Source organism: Astyanax mexicanus, chromosome 1 (genome assembly GCF_023375975.1).
Source record: "Astyanax mexicanus isolate ESR-SI-001 chromosome 1, AstMex3_surface, whole genome shotgun sequence".
In the NCBI taxonomy this organism is placed as follows: Eukaryota; Metazoa; Chordata; class Actinopteri; order Characiformes; family Acestrorhamphidae; genus Astyanax; species Astyanax mexicanus.
In genome coordinates this window covers 61,695,642-61,716,810 of record NC_064408.1, presented here as the reverse complement: position 1 = coordinate 61,716,810, position 21,169 = coordinate 61,695,642, and the positions used below count along the sequence as shown (strand labels likewise).

Below are 21,169 nucleotides of genomic sequence, written 5' to 3'. Positions count from 1 at the left end.
ACCCAATAAAGCTTTAGTGAATTAGCGAGTGTATATTGACTGTGAGAGGGAGTGTGTGCAAGTGTGTAGCATTGGTTAATTAGCTGTGAATGTGTGGTTTTGCGAGGCTTAGCACCGGACTGTAGTCTCTCATTATCTCTGGAACAGCAGCATTCCCCGCCCGCCGCCTACCTAAATAACACACCAACGCTGAGAGATAAGCTAAAACACAATCAGCACTAATGTTTAACACGTCCCCCGTCACCGGCACCTCCTAATAAGCTTTGTTTGCGCATTGCTATTGTGGAGTTCTATTGCGTGCTAATGCATGCTGATTTATATGTTTGTTTTTTTACTCTTTCTTTTCTCTTTTCTCTTTTGTCGCATATTAAACTGCAGTTGAAGCTAGCCATTGGGCTCAGCCTGAAGGAATTAAAAAAAAACATTTAATAAAAGCTGAGATTGATTCATTTTCTTCCTGATGTTTCCGATAAGTAGACTTATGGCATGATACTATAAGCTGATGCCAACACAGTGTTCCTAACATTTAAAATGAGCCATATTTAAAGACGATTAAAGACAGTCACTTAGCCTGTCAAGTGATAGCCTTATCTCCAAACATTCGCAACATTGATCCCCAGGACGGACATTTAAGGCTACAGCAGACTAAGAGAGCATAATTTGCTTTGCTGTTTCTGTGTAATCGTTTCAAATAACTCATATGGGGGAAGGAGTGCTGGCCTATATTAAATGAAGAGGTGATTTTACAAGGATAAACATACTGTACCTGTTTGTTAGAAACTAGCAGTTAAATGGCTATTACAGTCCTAGGCAAAGGAAGAACAACCCCTTACCCAGTAACATATTGATATTAGCTAATGTAGAATTTAAAGCAGTATTCTTCAATTCTCCAAGCTTAAAAAGATTCAGTGCCACATTACATGCGATGCAGAGGAGACATGACCTGGCTTTTACTCTCCCAGTTCAGAGGGTTTCTGATGGAAAAAGCCCTAATTTGTTGCTGGGATTTAGAATGAGTACAATAGGTAGATAACTGGATAAAATCATACCATACTCAAACTCATGGAAGAAACAGCAGCCAAAAACAGTTATATAAATATATATATATATATATATATATATAACTATATATATAGTGAGCTTTTTCAAAAAAGAAACATTGCTTTCCTGATGCCTTCCTGATGAAACTTTTCAGTGACAAAAACTGTAGCAGATGTCAATTGGTCCTAGTTGAAGATTCATCCTAGATATCATCGCTGTCCAATGAAAAACAATTATCTCCAAAACAGCAACTTTACAGGAGAGAGAAAAAACCTTGTAAACTTTGAGTGGAATTCAATGTAAAAAGAGTTTATTTTTGGTCATTTTGAAGAGTTTCTATTGTTCCGTTCATCAATCAATTTTGCCACAGTGTTAGGGACAGTTTATCTATTCAAATTATTTAGTAAACTAAAAATGAACAAAAATTGAGATAATTATTTTTTAATTTTCAGGGGACATCGACTCATTTTTGGACTGATGTCATAAATTATATAAAAACTATATAATGTTGATGTATATGTTTTGTTTACATTCTCTTTTTTATAAACTTTTATATGTAAATAACCCTCCATGTATTTTTGGTTTTGCTATATTTGCAGTTGTAATATTCCATTAAAATGCAAAGATTTCTAATTGTAAAAAAAAAAAAGACGTTTGCAAAAAAAAAAAAAAAAATGATAAGATAACAATGACAAATATTGTCATCACCTCATTCCCAGCACCATTATTCCACTGCTCCACTGCTCAGTACTAGGGGTTTAATAGTGCTCTAGCCCACATCTGGTATTGGGCATGGTGCTGAAAGGTTCAGGCTTACCTGCTCCATAGAGTCCTATTGGTACTATTGTTACTTCTCTACACAGACTATACAGTACAAGCTGTGTTTGTGCATTTGAATATATAGTGTAGAAACATTGATATTGGTATTGGCCACAGAGCTGCAGCCTCATTTCCCAGGTAACAAGGCAAAACTTGAAGTCTTAAGTCTTCTGTGATGAAAGTATCAGATTTGACTGAAGACGTGTCAGCAGAGAGACAGTGACGTGCAGTGAGTGTGTGACAGCGTTAATCAAGTAGATGGACAGGAGGTGCCTTTACTCAGACAGTCATAGCAAGCAGAAGAGGGGCCGCTTGTCTTCAGTGTTACGGCTTTGATAACAGCGGTGGACATGGCAGGGCTTTCTTCACTTTGCGCGTTTGTTTCAGTGGAAGACCCCTCAGATTATGGGTCATTATGATGGAAGGCTCGTGTGTGGTGGTACCACATCCCTCGTTTTGCAAGCTCGGGGCAAACATTCCATTCTGTGAAATTGGTAGAGGAAGGCTACTGTCGAATGGCTTCACAAGTAATTAATCTTTCAAGGATTTTCTCTGCTTCCAATTTTAAACCACCCAGAAGGAATGGAGGCGCAGTTATTGTGGTGATGGTGGGGCGGTGGGGCGTGTGGGGAGGGTGATTTCACATCTAAGCCTCAGAAAGCACTCGAAAGATTAAAGCTGGTGGGTTTATGTGTGTGTGTGTGTGTGGGGGGGGGTTACTTTGTATTACATATATTTCTCAAAGATGAGCTGAGATGATTTTTATTTTTCTTGCATGACCATGAATTCCCCTCAAAAAAGCTAACGTAACAAATTTGCCCTGTTTTATTTAGCTCAAAATATGTGTGCCCAGAAGCAGAAGAGAAGATAATTTGTTCAAACCGGATGTTATGACCATTTTATCCATTGGTTAGCGATCCCACGTTGCCGTTACTTGAAGTTGAACACTTGAGCTTAATATTAATAAGCTTATCTGGTTATTGTGTATTATCTGGTGGGTGTGGGATGTAGCAGCAGGGCTGCATCTCTTGAAATCTCTCACTTTGCGAAAAAAAAATAAACTAGTATTGAAAGTTCCTAAAGCAAAAGAGAACTTGGCTTTTGAAAGCATTCTGAGTTGGTTTAACATGTCACATAGGGTGGCTTGTTTAAGAGCAGAAAATAGCACCTTATACCATCAAAGAATCCCCTCCTGACATTATACAGGCTCCAAAACCCTCGAGTGAACTGTCAAGCCCTTGGGGCGTACGTCTTTCTCTAACCCCGGGAGCGTGCATTGTGCTGCTGATGTTCTAATGAGCAGGCATGGAGTGGGTGAAGAGGAGATGATTGCCACTTGCGGAGGATGATTTGGGCGGATGATTGCCGCGTGACTCAGGGAGAGGAGCTCTTGACCTGCTTCAGTCCTCCACGCTGCCTCAGGAGAGCTGCTCTTCAGAGACGGTCAGGCGCCCTCTATGTTCAGACGGCTGGCCCTCGGAGGTTTCGATGGCTTCTTTTCCTGAAGAGCTCTCTGAGATTTTGCATACTGGCGTGTGCCTCCAGCACCCATGCAGGGGTCTTGTAGGAGTCTTAGTTGAGCTAGATTGTCCGACCAAAGACTGGGGACACATTGCATTTTAAATGGCTTTAGATCATGATTTTCCTTTTGGCAGACTGAGGGAACACTTGACAAGAGCACTAGCTTGAAAACAAGGACATACCCCAAGCATGTATGCCCCTATTTTTGTTGCAGTTCCCCTGGAGAACATTAGGAGAAATTAGAGGCCTTGTTCATGGGTTCAACAGTGACAGCTTGATAGACTTAGGAATCAAACCCACAACCCTGTGATAAGCAACCTGGCTTATCATAGTCCTACTATACAAAAAAGACCCAAAAAAGACCTGGTCCATTCCTGGTGCATTTGTTCTTATTCCAATGCTCCTGATCCAACAAGCTCGGGTTAAGACAACACTAACAAAACACTTAAACAACACGGGCAGTGATACTCCAAGACTAACTGTTTGGAGGTTTCTGGTAGGAAACCCTTTGTACTTCACTGAAAACTAAGAAAATCTAAGAAAAAAAGGAAATGTCAGAAGACAAGAATTACAATTACAAGAATTGCTTCCCAAAGGTTGTTGGTGGAGCTATCTTTTACTAGTGCTGCAGTGTCAAGCTTCCTACTGGGATGCAATTCTGCAGAGATAAATTTTTCCCCCTTTTCTTATGCTAACTGAAGCTCAGAATTGACTCAGTTTGACACCCCTTCACCAGTGTCTCAGCATGTCCGCACTTAACTTGATCTCCAACATCAAGACTGGCATTATCTTTATCAAGCATTCACTTGTACCTGGAGCCCTAAATAACTGAGAAAATCGTACCAAGCTACACTTTTGTTGTTGTTGTTTTTTTCTTCTGCAAGATTTTGATTGAGTTCATCCTCTGCAGGAGTCCTCCACATGTGTTCTGGTTGTCTCTCCTTCATTTCATCGCTGCAGATGTTGTACTGCCTGGGGTGGAAATAGTACAGAGGAACTAAGTGAAAGTCTGTGTTCTGTGTATCAAAAAAATGTGTGTGATGCCTCAACAGATCTCTGATACTTCTAGTTTTAAGATAGTGGGCAATTTCAGTTAACTCTGATGTGTTAGTGAAGATTATTTGACACACAGTGTCTCTGTTGTGAAGGAGCAAATTAAGCTATTTAAGGACCAATAGCAAACCTTAATGGACAACCCTGTACCATGCTAAACATGAGCGAGTGAGTTATTCAGACATTAAATATGAGGTGCTTTGCTTCAAAAGAAGTAAATTCATTAAAATCCTCTGTTTGTTTTAGTAGCACACAAGTAAAAGTTCTATAAAGTATCTTGGTGTAACTGGGACTCTTGGTTTATTTGGCAGGTTCTTCAGCACCACCATGCAGTTCATGAGATTTCCTACATCGCCAAGGACATCACAGACCACCGGGCCTTCGGCTATGTGTGTGGGAAAGAAGGCAACCACCGGTTTGTGGCCATCAAGACGGCTCAGTCTGTAAGTATTCAGTATAAAGTGCTAGATTGTTCTGTGCACATGTATGCTACACACACCTAAGCACATGTTAAGGCTTTTTAGCCTGTAGTTTTTAGCCTGAGTTTTGTGGTGATGCTGCCTGCTGTAGTGTATGATCCAGGAAAAGACATCATGTTCTTTGTTGATAATACATTTGATTGAACAGCCCTGATTGGGTTCATCAAGCTTCCAGGAGCATCTGAAAGCGAGAATCAGGTAGATATGATTAGAGCTGCAAAAATCCTTGGCAGGATAATCAGCAGAGGAATCAGTTAGTTGTACACTAGAGATAACACAACAGCACTTTTCCTCTTCTGATAGCAGTAGCTAGTTTTAATGGAAGCTCTTCACTTATGATGAACAAGTAGGCTATTATGATTTAACTACTGAAACATGCTAAAACTCTACAGGATGAAAGACGCTGCTAACAACTTCACTAGTTCACTACTTCAGTGCTATGAGGGTGTGTACCTGTTAATATTCTACCTTTTTGATATTTATTCAAATCATTTTGTAAAGTATTATACAACTATATTTTCCTGTTCTTTAATGGATTTTACCATACTAGTCATCCTACAGCTTTTGAGATATCAGCACTCCTCCAAACTCAGAATGTTTGGCTGAATGGTTTCCGGGTAGCAAGAGATCTCTGTAGAGTTTTTGCCATTGAAAAAAAAAAAAACCTTTAAATATCACAATGGAAGCAAATACACTAGCAAACACCCAAACAACCACATGGGTGTTACCTGGCAACACCTGAAAAACCACCTGAGAAACTATAGTGATCACCTGGGATGCCATAACACATACCAGACAACCACCCAGCGACTTCCAAGAAACCACAAAGCAACATCATAGCAATCACCTGAAATAACAGATCATAACTCTCATATAATAAGACCATAGCAACCACCTGGAAAAAAAACATGGCAATAACCTAAAATACCTTATCATAACACCCGTCTAGCAAGGCCTTAGAAACCACCTGGGATTCCATAACAAATACCAAACAACCACCCAGCAATACCCAAGAAACCACAAAGCAACATGTCATAATTCTCATATAATAAGACCATACCAACCACCTGGCAAAACCATGGAAATAACCTGAAATACCATATCATAACAGTTGTCTAGCAAAACCATAGAAACCACCTGGGATTCCATAGCGAATACCAGACAACCACCCAGCAACACCCAAACAACCTTAAAGCACCATCATGAAAATCACCTGAAATACCTTATTATAAGACTCATCTATAGCAAGACCATAGCAACCATCTAGGATGCCATCATAAATGCCAGACAACCACCCAGCAACATCCAAGCAACCACAAAGCACCATCATGACAATCCCCTGAAAAAACGTATCATAACTCTCGTCTTGCAAGACCATAGCAACCACCTGGGATGCCATAACAAATAACAGACAACCACCCAGCAATACCCAAGTAACCACACAGCACCATCATGACAATCCCCTGAAAACCCTTATCATAGCTCTTGTCTAGCAAGATCATAGCAACCACTTGGGATTCCATAGCAAATACCAGACAACCACCCATCAATAACCAAACATCCACAAAGCAACATCATGGCAAAAACCTGAAATATCATAGCATAACTCTCATTTAGCAAGACCATAGCAACCACCTAGGATGCCATCATAAATGCCAGACAACCACCCAGCAACATCCAAGCAACCACAAAGCACTATTATGACAATCCCCTGAAAAACCGTATCGTAACTCTTGTCTTGCAAGACCATAGCAACCACCTGGGATGCCATAAAACAAATATCAGACAACCATCCTGCAAAACCTAGGTTGCCATTTCAACAAGCACCTAGAATTTCCTAGCAACCACTTAGCAATAATATAGTATCCACTTTCCGATGCCATAGCATTCAATTGAAATACCATAGCAACCACAGAGCAAAACTATAGCAACAACCTAACAGCTCCGTTGCAGCATCATTGCAACCAGCCAGCAAAAAACGTAAAAAAAACCCAGCTGAAATATCATGGCATTGCTTGCAGACTTTAGCTGTGTTTGTGAGTGTAATGGATGCATCTGTACTATTTAGTCAATACTGCAGCAGTCCTCTGGCATTTAGAGGCTTTCACCTGGAATCCAAGCCCACCAGAGCAAGTGTACAAAACACACACACACACACACCATGTTTCCTTGTGATTTAAACCTCTCTCTCTCTCTCTCTCTCTCTGTGCTGGTATTGATTTCCCATACACAGTCAATGAGTACATGTCGGTTTCCCTCTCTCTCCATCCATCGCCCCTTGCTCTGAACTGCAGGTGACCCTGCGCTGTGTGACACAGATTGATACAGGCACAGCCTGCACTGCACAGCGCATTCTCAAGCACTCCTTTCATTTCGCTCTGTTTGCTGCCTCCTTTATAACCCCATCCTCGCCCTAAATTTCCCTCCTCCAGCTGCTTTTTGGGGTGTTTTTTTGTTTTTTTTTTTGCTTCCCGATTCTGTACTTTACTCACAGATTTTTCTGCAGATCACTCCTTTTGTGCTTCTCTTTTTATTGCTTTCTCTCTTGCTTATTCTCTCACCGTTGTTCTCTTAAAAAACAAACTCTTTTTGCTTTCTTTTTCTGTTCATTCCTTTCAGCTCCATTTTATCCTTTTCTGTCTTTACAGATTTCACTACTATCTCTTCCTCTCTTCCTCTTTCTCTCTCTCTTTTTGTCCCTCTCACTCTCTCTTCATCTCTATTCCACTCTCACTCTTCCTCATCCTCTCTCATTCTCCGCATCACTCTATTACACCCTTATCTTTACCTCCTCTTTCTCTTACTCTCACTTTCTCTCCTTCCTTCTCTCTGTCTTTTCGTACTTCTCACTAACTCTCTTCATCTCTATCCCACTCTCACTCTTCCTCATCCTCTCTCTCACTCTCCGCATCACTCTATTACACCCTTATCTTTACTTCCTCTTTCTCTTACTCACTCGCTTTCCATTTCTCTGTCTCATTTTTGTCTTTCACGCTCTCTCACTCCTTCTCTCTCTCTCTTCATCTCTATCCCACTCTCACTCTTCCTCGTCCTCTCTCTCACTCACACTTATCTTTTCCCATCTCTCTTATATGTCCTCTTAAACGTCTTTATCTCCTCCTTCTCTCACTCATTTACTCTCTCTCTCCTTCCATTTCTCCTTTCCGCTTTTTATTTCATGTTTGTACCCCACAACTCTCATATACACACTCTCTCTCTCCTTTCCTCTTTGTCTTTATCTCTCTATCTCGCTCTATCTTATCTCTGTGTTTTATGCTGTTACTCTCTATCTCTTCCCCTCTCTCTTACTCATTCGCTCTCCCTCTCTCTCGTCTCACTCTGCCTTAGTTCTTTAATTTCTCTCTCTCTCTCTCTCTCTCTCTCTCTCTCTCTCTCTCTCTCTCTCTGCTTTTCTCTGATGTATGGTTGCTGGCGAAAGCAGCTGAAATATACACGAAGGCGAGAGCGGAGTGTTCCACCGTACATTTGGGCATTTAGTGGGTTATTAGTGACATTTAGACTGCGGCGGGCAGAGGATGCATTTTTAATGATAACGTGGTGCTTTGAAGTGAACTACAAAGTGTGAGTTTGATCAGATGCAGCTTTTTAACATGGGAAGCACTTTGTTCTGTCACCTCTCATCAGAGAGCGTTTAGAGAGGACGGAGAGCAGGTTTGAGGGTCTTTGCTTTCCATTACATATTTATGACATACCCAAAGAAGCAGGCCACCAGAACAAGCGCTCATATAACATAAGATCAAATTGAGTGCAGAATTCAAACAGTGTAAATCTATGTTTTATTCTCTGTCTCTTTCCTTTTCTCTTTCTCTCTCGTTCCACCTGCAGGCTGAGCCGGTGATCCTCGACCTCCGTGACCTTTTCCAGCTGATCTATGAGATCAAACAGAGGGAAGAGATTGAGAAGAAAGCCCAGAAAGACAAGCAGTGTGAACAAGCGGTGTACCAGGTGACACACATGGACAGTCCACACACACTCAGAATGCAGTATCACTGACATAAATAAAACATTTCAAATGAATACATAAATACAAATATATATAAATTTACTTTTAAACTATACTTGACACTTGACAATATGATGGCACTTAAACCTGTATCTAGACCATAAATCTATAATATGTGACAAGACATAGCTACATCTTGTGGTCCAGCGAACTAAAGCACTGCCACTATAATCAGGAGATCACTGGTTCGAATCCCGTTTATGTAGCTTGCCATCAGCTGCCGGAGCCCTGAGAGAGCACAATTGGCGTGGTTCTCTCTGGGTGAGTAGATGGCGCTCTCTCCTCTTATCACTCCAAAGGGTGATGTCGATCAGCACAAGGCGTCTGTGAGCTGATGTATCAGAACCGAGTCAATGCACTTTCCTCCAAGTGCTCTGACAATGCTAATTAATGGTAATGCTTCACATGTATCGGAGGAGGCATCTGCTAGTCTTCACCCTCCTGGTGTTGGTGCATCACTAGTGATAGGGGGAGGCCTAATAAGTGGGTTGGGTAATTCTGGAGAAAATACAATAAAAATAAATAAATAAATAAAAAATGACACAGAAAACTAAGTAATATCAATATATAAGTATTTAACAAACATAAAAAAATTCCTAATTATCCATTTTAACCTCTTCTAATGCTCCTTGTGTAGACATATTGTAAGACTTTATTTAACCTGAAAACTGATCAAAACTGTACATTGACTAAATGTAATTGTAAATTGTAAATTTAAACCACTGTTACGCCATTAGGATGCACTCAAAACATTCTCTTAGTTTGGAATTTCTGCAATGCTATTACGTTCACCCAGTATCCTATTATCATACCCTTTAAGACATCTGTTAAATTGCGTCTTTTACATGATTATTTTATTATTATTAATTATTATACGTACAGCAAACCCTGTCATTTTGCATCTATGACATCATCGGCCAGGTTCTTTACAAACCAGGAGTGGTCATAACTTTTTAAAATATGACCGTGTATATACAACTCTAAGCTGTGAGTTTATTTTAAGTATTTTTCAAAAGCTGTACATTGGCTTATCAAATTTGGATTCAGCTAGAAATGGAACTTCTTATAAGCAGCATTTAGGAAGAAAAAAACACCGCTTTTGACGCAGCAGCTCTATTAGTCTTCCCTCTTTTCATTCTTTCTCACTGTTTTCTCTGTTTCGGGCCTAGAGATGATGGGTGTGAATTCTTACGTTTTTCTTCTGCAGTTGATTTGGTCTGTCACAATAATCCTGCTCTGCTCTCTTTTATTTCCTTTATTTATCTCCCTCCTTCCCCGCCCAATCGTTTTCTATCTCTGCTCCTGCGTAATCTCTCCTGAAGACCATTCTGGAAGAGGATGTGGAGGATCCCGTGTACCAGGTAATGCTGTGTGCTAAATCGCTAATCATAATGTTTGCTTAAATGTACCCTGTCAAATTAGTCTGCCTCTCACCGCCAAGCCGCACTGGGCTCCCTGCGCCGTAATACGCTTTTAATCTGTCTTATATAAATAAATAACCTCTCATCATTTTCTGTCCTCTTTTCGCTCGGCCTGAATGAATAAGTCTTGTTATTTCATCATTCTGTGCGCATAAATACATGGTGGATCATCCCTAATGGGCTTTTGTTTTATCTTATTATTATTTTTACTATTATTATTATATTATTTTTACTTCATTATTTTGCCAACATCAGTGGGGCCTGTCGTAAGAATATTCGGATGTGGTCCCAGCCCTGGGAAGTTTCCAAGCTCATACTGAAAACAGACAGCTTTAACACATCTCATCCTGGGCTGCGTGTACGTGCAGGGGTGTGTGGCTGTGTGTGTGTGTGTGTGTGTGTGTGATTGTGTATGTGTGCTTGTTATGTGCATTACATTGCAAATGCATTGTCTAGTTGTTCCTCAAAAGAGATTTTGGATTAGACCCAACAAACTTTTTTTTTCACAAAGAATCCTTTAGCAAAGTTTAGCATAAATTACATTAGTTTATAATCACAGTTTAAAAGTTTGGAATCACTGATTTCTTAAGAGTTTCAATAAAAACTGATGCACACAAGTGTATAAAATGATTCTAAAAGCATGTGTGGCTGACAGAAGCCAAAGCTGCTTCGTAGCCGAAGTTCACCACCGATTCAGGCTGGGTAGCATACAGATTATATCATTATATATTGTATATATATATATATATATATATATATATATATATATATATATATATATATTAAGAATTAGTTATTTCTTGGTATAAGGTCAACATTATTAGTGAACAATAACCTGTGTAGTACTATAGTGTTTTTTACTCTCACATTTCACAGCACACTAATGTTACCATACTTTTTGCACTATAAGGCGCACTTAAAATCCTTTATTTTTCCCAAAAATCATTAGTGCACCTTATGGTCCGATACACCTTCTGTTTGGATTAGCCCTCCTGCACTGAGACTGGAGCAGTATTAGCATTAGCCGCTTACCACAGCGCTAGCTCTTTCGCCATTCAGAGGTGAGTATAATCAGCCTGTGCACCCAGCCTTAGTGGAAATCTTGAAATCTAAGCTTACTGTAAATAAACGGAACCACTTTAATCACCCAAATAAACAGTTTTCAGGAGAGAAATCTGTGTAGATTAAGATCCAGTGCTCATTTGAGCTTTTAATTACCCCCCCCCCTCCCCACACCGCCACCACAGAGCAGCGAGACTTGCTGAATTAGAAGGAAAAAAACATGGCGACACCACTGTTCCTTACTAGTGTCGCATAATGCATCTTATAATTTTATACATGCACCCTATGTATATAAAGAGACCAGAAAATAGACATCATTGATGGTGTGCCTTATGATCTTATTTGCCTTATAGTCCGTTAAATATGGTACTTGAATGCTCATTTAATATACAAAAGTATTTAGACATGCCCTTTAATGCATGAGTCAAGCTACTTTAGTAGTACTTAGTTGCATATGCACAGCTTGTTTAAGAAAGGATTAAAAAACGCCAGTACGCCCAATACCATCTGAAAGTTAGTGCGGTATATCTCCCAGATGTCTACAGACTTGTGTACATCTTTCTTGAATCCTGCAGAAATCTCACGTAGAATGTCATTGAGTTCTACATAGACACCAACAGATGTTCATACCAGCAGTTTTTAACTGGAAGCTGTGAAAGTGACAGCATTTTTAATGAACGTAGATGTAGATGACCCTGGAATTGACTGCAAAAGCTGGAATGCATCAAGAATGGAGTTGTATCAAACTGCTGTTAATATTAGTAAAATTGTATCCGTGTCACATTTTCTTGTTGTTTCTAAAACAATTCTGAGTTATGAATAAGTTGTTGGTTTACATTTTAATGTGTAATAATATGTGCGGTGATTCCAAACTTTTAAATGGTAGCATTTATCATAATAGCCTGAAATGTTAAATAAGACATAATTGGATTTATCTGCCAGCACTGATTGGCAGGATTTGACAATGCTGAGACAATTACAGTAATACAGTTGTAGAATGCTTTTAGACCAGTCACCTGTTAAATGCCTGATAGTCTTCAGTGCCACAATCATCAATTATGATGCAAAGTAGGCATCCTTATTCTCCTTTCCTCGGCAGCGCCCCATTACGCAGTCTAGAGGTGGAAAAGGGATTAGGCGGCTCTAATATGGAAGTGAATCAGCAGGTAGTTCCATTATAATATAAATGACACAGACTTTGCCAGTTGTAGAATTAGCCAGTTATCTAAAATAGCAACAATTCTGCTGCGAGATCTAATGCTGTCTACAATAGAGGGGAACAAGCTATTAGGTAGAATGCTGCATGCTGGTAATGCTGTGGTGTCTCAGTGTGATTCCTGCATCACGGAGGAATATATCACAGGAGTTGGGCCGAGCAGGGCCGCTGTTTGGCGTGTATAAGCTATCTGGCAATTTGGTGAGCTTATTTGTACCCCAAAGCCTGAGCGTCTGGCGTCCCAGAGGATTTTTCAGGACTTTACTGGAAGCTGGCTGTGTTTCTGCATCACCGGAGCTTACACGTACAGCATGTGTCTCATTAAAGATACATGAATCTGGCCACAAAGTCCTGCCGAGGACCCTGCACTGTGATGTATTTCTGCTGAACGCGGGAGAATACACTCCGTCGTTCTGTTTGTAGGTATGAAAATTGTGCGTCTGGGGGACTGCATATGAGCGCACTTACATGTAGTTAAGCCTTTTCTGAAGAGTCAATATGCCACACCGCCGAGGCATGGTGCTAAAGACGCCGTTTATACTCTATGCTTTATGTAGGCCTACAAGACAGCAGGTGTGATTCGATTACAGCCAGTCCCAGCTGAGATTTGAGTTCATATTGCTAAAAATCTATGCAGCCTTCATGCTCTGTGTTTTCTGTTGGGGTTATGGGCGAGGGAGGGCTGGGTGAGCTATAGAAGCGCAGACATTGCGCACACTTGAAGGTCAAGAGCACCAACCATGACGAAACTTCAATCATCCAGGAGGCCTAGAGCTGTCCCGCAAGGCTAATGGGTCAGGGCGCTTCTCCTAAGGCCGTGGCCGCTGTTTTTCCTCTGTGATCAATCACTTTGCTGCCTGTTCTCTTTTTCTCTTCCCTCTTTCCCTCCTTTCCCTTCTCCCCTTCCCTCTCTCTCTCCCTCCCTCCCCTATTTCAATCTCACCTCTGCTGCCGATGTTGTAGTACATTGTGTTTGAGGCGGGACATGAGCCCATCCGTGACCAATCAGAGGAGAGCATTTATCAGGTACATTTTTCTTAAGCCCCTCCCCCCTATACCATACTCTGACTCAAAGTGCCCTTTTGACAGACCAAAAATGTTGCTTGTTATCCCCCTCGATAAACCTTGATAAAGCTAAAGATTAAAGTATGTAAATTAAAAGAGAATTCTGACTCATTAAATTGAATGGCATGAAATGTTAAATAGTATGTATTCAGAGTATATCACATCAAATAATTATGAATGAAATATGTTTACATAATACTCATTCATATTTTTCATTTACACCACAATTTCTTTAGTACTTTTTTATATTGAGTGAGAGTTAAATAGGCAAATGTTAAAAAAGGCAAACAGGCAAAAAACTGTTTAAATAAATGAAGTGTATTTCTAAAACACTGAAATTCCTGCCTTAAAAACAGAACCAGTTTAAGTAGAGTGCGAGGTGTCGTTTTAAATAGGAGACGAATATTAACCTTAAGTTAACAGGGGAAAAAAAATGACAGGGCTCTTGTATAGGCAATCAATAAAGCACCACATTGCCATTGTTCTCAGAATAGGGCCGTTAAATAAAGGCCGCCTTTGATGGAACAGCTACAGACACTTCTCTGTGTAGCTGCCAGAGTCCCACCTGTGAATTAGACAGAACAGACAGAGCACTACGCCGCGGCGCGCTAATTCGCCGTGACAGCCCTCTCAAAGATTTACATTCCACAATGTTCCACGCTTTGAGTGCCATGACCATGACAACAGCAGGTGCTCTCCCCTCAGGTGCTGCTGTGTCTTGTCACCTGTGGCTTCAGCGAGAGACGCCTGCGAAATCACTCGGGCCTTCATCAACATATGTCTGTGCTGCCACTAGCTGGCGTAAGCCGGAGCAACTAGTGTCTGCACAAAGTTTGAGCCGCTGCGGTGAAGTTTAAGCAATGTTAAGTGAGTTTTACAGAAGCTCAGGACAGGTGATGAGGGAATTGCAGCCTGCGTCTGTCTGTTAGCTTTTAATTGAATCGCTTGCTAAGCTCTTAAGTGTTGCCCAGACTGTAAAACACTCTCTTGGCTACTGGCCCTGCATCAGCAACTCGGAGGCATCAAAGAGACATCTGCGTACTGTCCAAATCCATAGAAGCCAGACTCTGATCACTCCCGAACATCAAACGCGCCCACATATTGGCGTGGGTCAGATTCAATCTGCGTGCACATCGTTTCTTGTGTTTGCTGACTTAAAAACATCGGGGGAAACTGTGTGTGTCGGGTACAGATATCCAGATTAGCAATGTGACAGAGATGTTCCGGATACTGGTTTGAATGGGCAATATCTAACATAATGTACATGATCATCTTTACACAATCGTTAAACAATTGCAATGTTTAGTAGCGTGTGCATTCAGAACATTCAGGTGTTTATAGCTGAAACAAAACCTATGCACAGATGTTCATGACTGTGTAAAATGGTCAGACCATTTTTACACCTTTAGATAAAAAAATAAAATAAATACAACTTTCTTCAATGTTGGTATTTCATGTAAAACATTAACAGTAGGTTTAATGGTATAAAGTAAGTGTGAATGAATTGAATGAAACAATGTAGGGAGGGATTTTGAGCTGTTAAATAGTGTTTCACATCAAACTCTGGTTAATGTGCACCCAGTTGCAAATACAGTAATTATACTGGAATATTGGACCAAATAATCCAACTAGGTTAACTCTGGATGTTTGAGCTAAACAGCTGTGCAGATGCAGTTTATTACTCTGATAATTACCAAAGCTAACAACCAATATTGTTTTTGCTGTTGCTCCATATTAAATGTTACACATAAATCTGCTCTAGTCCAGAGCACAGGACCTACTTCCTGTATTTACTTTATTTCTCTGCCATAAAGAGGACTGACAAATAAGCGGAGAGTTAACAACAAGCATATTCACAAGCATGTACACGTTTAACAAACCGGTTAACTGACTTGAACCAGAGCAAACAATCTAACACCAGTCTAACAGTTTCCTCTGAGTGATTGGTGGGATGAAGGGGAGAAATATATTTTGTTGCTCTGCCCACTGGTCCAAAAATCAGAAGACTTATAAAATATAGTTAATTAGACTTTATATACAGTATATGTCAATTTGGATACCAAGTTTATTTCAAATTGAAACAGCACCCCACAATTCTACACAAAACTAATATTTACACTACAACTAATACAACATTTTTTCCCATCATGGTCTTAGACTTCAGAAGATAGTAAACTAGATCATGATTTCAGGGAAAATATGTTAGTTGAGCCAGTTCTGTGTACTGTAAGCAGCAAATGTAATGTAAGAGCTCCAGGGATGCTGGGCAGCCTTGGCCCCTGCCCCATTTCGTAAGCATGTCAGTGGGCTGACCTTCCAGTTCTGGACAGAGAAATTATTCTGCGGTGTGAGTAAGCAGCAGACATCTCCTTCTCTCCTCCAGCTCTCCTGATGAAAAGAGGGAGAGTGATTAATCACTGCCATCTGCTTTTGATCTTTGAGCATGAACGAGATGGAAAGGAGAAGAAAAAAAAAACATTTCAATCCTGCGATCAAATGAAAACACGCTGTGAAGCAATCAGTCTGCCAGGAAGAGGGACATTAAGAACAATGGCAATTTAGAGAGTGGAAAGGGCCTTCAAAATAAGAATTAAAGTAGCAGCAGAATGGGTTGCTACTGGCCACCTAATTTGCTGCTGTGAGATGTCAGGTCTGTGGTACGCTTGCTTTTCAGTAGTACACTATGTGCATGCAACATCTGGAATTAATGCAACAAGTCTGTGAGATGCAGTACCTGCATAAACTCAGTAGGGGGCAGTGTAGCACATGTGACATAATGTCAGGAGCTGCCTGAAGAAGTGTTTCTTAGGTAAAATAAATAAAAGTACAACCAAACTTACTGTTGATTGTTAGTCAGATCAAATCAAATTTATTTATTTATTTACTGATGTTATCACAAAGCATGTTTGCAGAACAAAGAATCAGAACATGTATATGAACATATAATACAGAACCCTCAGTGAGCACGGAAGCAAGGAAAATTCCCTATAGATTTGGAGGAGGAAGAACCCTTAGGGCTTAAATTTTTATAAAAAAAATAAAAAATACTAAAAGCTATTTAAAAATTTAAATAATTCTGAAATCCAAACAAATTTGTCTCTATATCAAAATACACAAAATAAAACATTGAGCTGTAAATCATTTTACTGTGGATTGAATTTCAGTATATGTTATGTTTGTGAGAATAACCCAACTGAAGAATGTCCAGTTTTTCTCTATGTAATATGCATTTATTAGCAAATTGCACGACAGGTCATTTAAAAAAAATAAAAAAGTACACATACAAGCATTTCCACACTCAGCTGTGTGCACTATACTAGTCTCCTCTTCTGAAATGTGAAGTGATGGTAACTTGTGATTTGCTCATGTGTTTGGTTGGACTAACTGTCCACCCCAGGTCCCTACCAGCCAACAAAAGGAGGGAGTGTATGACGTCCCAAAGCGACATCCAGTGAGTGGAGCTGTGTGTGTGTGTGTGTGTGTGTGTGTGCCTGTCCACCCTCTTGCAAATCTCTCAGTTTTCAGTTTATTAGAGAACAAGTGATGCTTCATGAGTTCTGTGTGTGTGTTGCTGCCTGGTCTGGGGGTGTGTGTGGTGTGTTTGTAAGTGTGTTTGAATGTCAGTGGCTGATTTCCCAGTGTGTGTCCTTTGGTCTAGCCACCGTAATGAGAGGTTTGCTCGAGGTTTTATGTGCTTGGTGGGTCTGCATGCTGTGTGCTTGCCTTCGCTCCATGTGTACGGGCAGCTGGTGTATCCATGATGGCATTTTCAATGCCAAGCTCCGGGGACATCACATTAATGCCACACCATGACTGTATACAAATCTCACACAATCTAATCAAAGCAGGCCTGGCACTGTACTTTATGCGCTGTTCATTGGCTGCCTGACAGATCAAACCCCAGCCATCTTCAAAGAGGTGACGAGCTCTGAAGGTCGCTCCAACGCGCACAATTCTGATTGTGTAGCTTGTGTGGAGAGGACCTGGATGACCTTGTTATCTCTCTTGAAATGGCTGATACCTTCATGCTCCGGTCATAATATGGCTGTTAGGTTCACATGCTCTCGTTTGGAAATGGCAGATCCTTTCATACTCCAATCAGCCTCTCTCTCTCTGCCTCTCACAAGTGTTATTGCTGCTCTGTTCATTCAGTTCTAGCTTTGTTTAATTTAAGTGCCCCCTACCCCTCCCCACATTGTGCCAACACTTGATTGAACTACACACGGACTTGCCCAGATTAATCTCACCCGTTTTTTTGTCAGGTGATTATAAAAAAAAAAAATTATGTCTGTCTGCTAGCATAACGTGTGTTTCCTTGTGCTTATAAAACAAAAGAAAACCTTATTTGACTCATTTGACACCGTTCCATTTTCTTCTACTTTTTTCCCCCACAGTACTTCTGTTCTTTTTTTATTGCATTTTTTGTCTGTGATAATCTGTGATAATGTCACATACAATACAAAGCGGTAATTAAAGGGTAATTAAGCAATTTTTTTGTATAAATTTCTGCATAATTCAATCTGTGGTATAAGCAATTAGAATTTTATTACTAGGTTCTAAATGAACAAAACAAAGCAACCTCTCTGAAAATGAAGCTTTATTTGTTGATATGTAAACTGACTTACATTTACAGTAGTGGTGACATTAACCAGGGTCAACCACAAAGTCTACACCACATATTAGGTAATATCCAACACATTTTTCTATGAAAGATAAAATATTTCTATGCAACTTAATATTTGTATGTGTAATTCATTTAGAGAATAGTCGAAAATACATTCCAAAAAATACAGCTGTTTTAAAAGTCTCTCATGTTTCAAGAAATATATTTGTAACCATTTCCATAAAATAACTGTGAGGGAACTTGTGGAAAAATTGTTGGAAATCCACTTTAAAAACAATCCACTCAACCGAGTTTTAAGTTACAGCCTTTTGCTTTTGTAAATTTTTTCCTTGTAGTTAGATTTTGATGACATTTTTTTCTTTTATTTGCTCATTCCTCATTGATGCTCATTCTCTTCCCTACTCAGTTCACCTGCTGATCTTTGGCTTCCCTCTCTCTCTTTCTCTCTCTTTCTCTTTCTCATTGTGCTGCTGATCCTTTCTATTTCCATTTGCTCCGAGTTAGATGGCATCTCAAGTGTATCTTCCACAGCTTCTTCAAGCTGCTGATTTCCCCATAGCTATATGATATAACCTTCTGTCTCGCAGTCTCGACGTCTCTCTGCCTCTCGGACTGTGTCTGCTCTGTTCCGTACTTCTCGTAGCCTTCTCGTCCGTTTGTCACGTGCTTTCTCACAATCGCCAGCGATTAGCCAGGCAGCCTCGGTTAATTGTTAAATGTATGCAAGCATTAAATGTATGCAAAACACATGCATGTGGATAATTAGAATCTCCCCGGAGACGGCTAATTGATAGGCAGCCGTTGCGACGGTGAAGATTGAGGAGCGGGTTAAGGGATCGCAAGGAAATGAAACACAAATGGTGGAAAGCATCAAGAGCTTTGCACGGGATTAGGTCGCATCAGGATACGGCTCTGCATACGTTCACCTGCAGATTAGGTGCCTCAAATGGGCTGCTGTTTAGACTGAGAAAACGCAGATTGAACGGTTAACCTTAACGTGCCTGGATGTCACAGAATCTGAGCTTTTTCTTGGTTCCTGCACCTTTTACTCACATTTTTTTTTTTTGCGTGAGTGAAACTGCTTTGAAAATAGCTAGTTAATCACTCAAGCACTGTATTGGGCAGTTCAAACTCACACATGAAGCTATTCTGGGTCTAGCATTTTGATTACGGTTTTCTGCTGATGAGCCATGTAAGTAAGATGCGAACACCATTAAGTTTTGTTTATTTATTTATTTATTTTTCTCCCCTCGCTGTTGACTGACACACAGCTTATCGGTACGGCAAACCGATAATAGCCCGCTTGCTCATTTCCCATGAACCCGACGTTGCCCTGCCGATCCCTGAGGGAGTGTAAAGAGATTGATAGATGGCATCTCTGGAGCTGGTAATATATGACTGCTGTCTGATTGAGCTGCTGAGCCCGGTAAAGGCAGGAAGCCCCAGCACAGTGACCTCCATGCTCCCACCAAGGTCAGGCCTTCGCCCTCACCTGGACAACCGCAGGCAGTATACACACAACCCGCAGATGATGTGTTTGTTTTCGCTGCTTGTGGGTGTCGAAGGTGCCCGATTTAATAGAGGAGCGGCGAGCTGCTGGATGGAAGGTGGGAAGGAAGCTATACAACTCGGAGCCTCCCCAATCATTGTTTAATCCTCACTGCTCCATGTGTTGTTCAGACTTCTCTCCCCTTCTCTCTCTCTCTCACCCACTTTTGCTATCCCCCCTCCTTCTTCTCTCTTTATCTCCTCCAAGCTTCTGTCCATTCTTTCAGCCTTAGCCGAAGTGAAATGGCAGCCGGTGGCAGCAAGCTGGCTCCCATTGCTTTTTCATTACAGCCGGCTCTTATCTCACTCCAAGGACACCTTTTAATTAGCTCCCTCTACCTGCCACTCTCCCTCCATCCTTCTATGCTAAACTCGCTAAAAGTGCTAACATAGAGAGGCCCGTGGGCTTGTGAGCACCTTCTGGAGTATACTGTCCAGTCCAGTCTAACTTAGTCCTTAGCAGTTACCCAAAATCTGCATCCTCATGCTGGTCGTCTTGATTCTTGATTTTCTTGATATTTGACAGCTCGCATGCATGAATGTGTGTGTAATTGTTTTTTTTTTTTTTTTTTTTTTTTTTTTTTTGCATGTTCATCTCGCTACGTGTTTTTGTGTGCATTGTTGTTCTTGTGTTCTTGCCGTCAGATTTGATGTTGCGGATAATGTGGATTATTGCAGATTTATGCCCCCTGTGCCCTCCACCCCTGTCGTTTTGCTGCCCTCCCTCTCTGTCCTCCCTCCACCTTTCTCTCCTGTGGATCTTGCTGTGGTGCAGGATGTGAGATGATAGCAGATGTTGTTCATGGTCTCCTGCTCTCCTACTCCCAGCCTCTCACTCTCTCACTGTCTCGCTCTCTCTGTCTCTCTCCAGAGAGGCCCATACGAGCGCATTATTTTCTCATTAAAGCCCTGCTGGCAGCCAGCTGAAAGATGGCCTTTCTGTTTGCTTTTTCCCCGCGCCACTTACTGCGCCCCAGAGCATGGGGCTGGGGTTAGGAGGGAATGAAGATGAGCACACCATCATTCCTAGATATTTGGATGGGCCTGTTGCATTCCGAGAAGGTTGAGACAGGCAGGGAGAGAGAGTCTGTGCGGAGACCATGAATGAGGTGCTGAGGTTGAGGATGCTGAACTTGAACTACGTCTACGTTAAACCTCTAGTTAGTCCCACCAAGATGGTCCCATTTCAGCCCAAACCTCATCCATACCTCCATCTCACCTTCTACTTGTGTACTTGTGTACTTGTGTGCTTGTGTGCGAGTGTGAGTGTGTGAGTGTATGTCCATCCCATCCCAT

At 41.0% G+C, this 21,169-nt stretch overlaps 1 protein-coding gene across 11 annotated transcripts in view; it reads left to right on the top strand.

Moving 5' to 3' along the window:
* Window positions 1-21,169, top strand: part of dab1a (DAB adaptor protein 1a) — a 519,346-nt gene that overhangs the window by 466,694 nt on the left and 31,483 nt on the right. For 7 of the 11 annotated variants that reach the window (XM_022665931.2, XM_049481420.1, XM_049481429.1 and 4 more), the window contains 5 exons: window positions 4,746-4,877; window positions 8,760-8,879; window positions 10,260-10,298; window positions 13,600-13,662; window positions 17,099-17,152. In XM_022665931.2, coding sequence (XP_022521652.1) covers window positions 4,746-4,877; window positions 8,760-8,879; window positions 10,260-10,298; window positions 13,600-13,662; window positions 17,099-17,152 — 408 coding nt within the window. The remainder of the gene's footprint in view (window positions 1-4,745; window positions 4,878-8,759; window positions 8,880-10,259; window positions 10,299-13,599; window positions 13,663-17,098; window positions 17,153-21,169) is intronic. The other 4 variants (XM_049481455.1, XM_049481446.1, XM_049481442.1 and 1 more) reach the window with 3 other exon arrangements.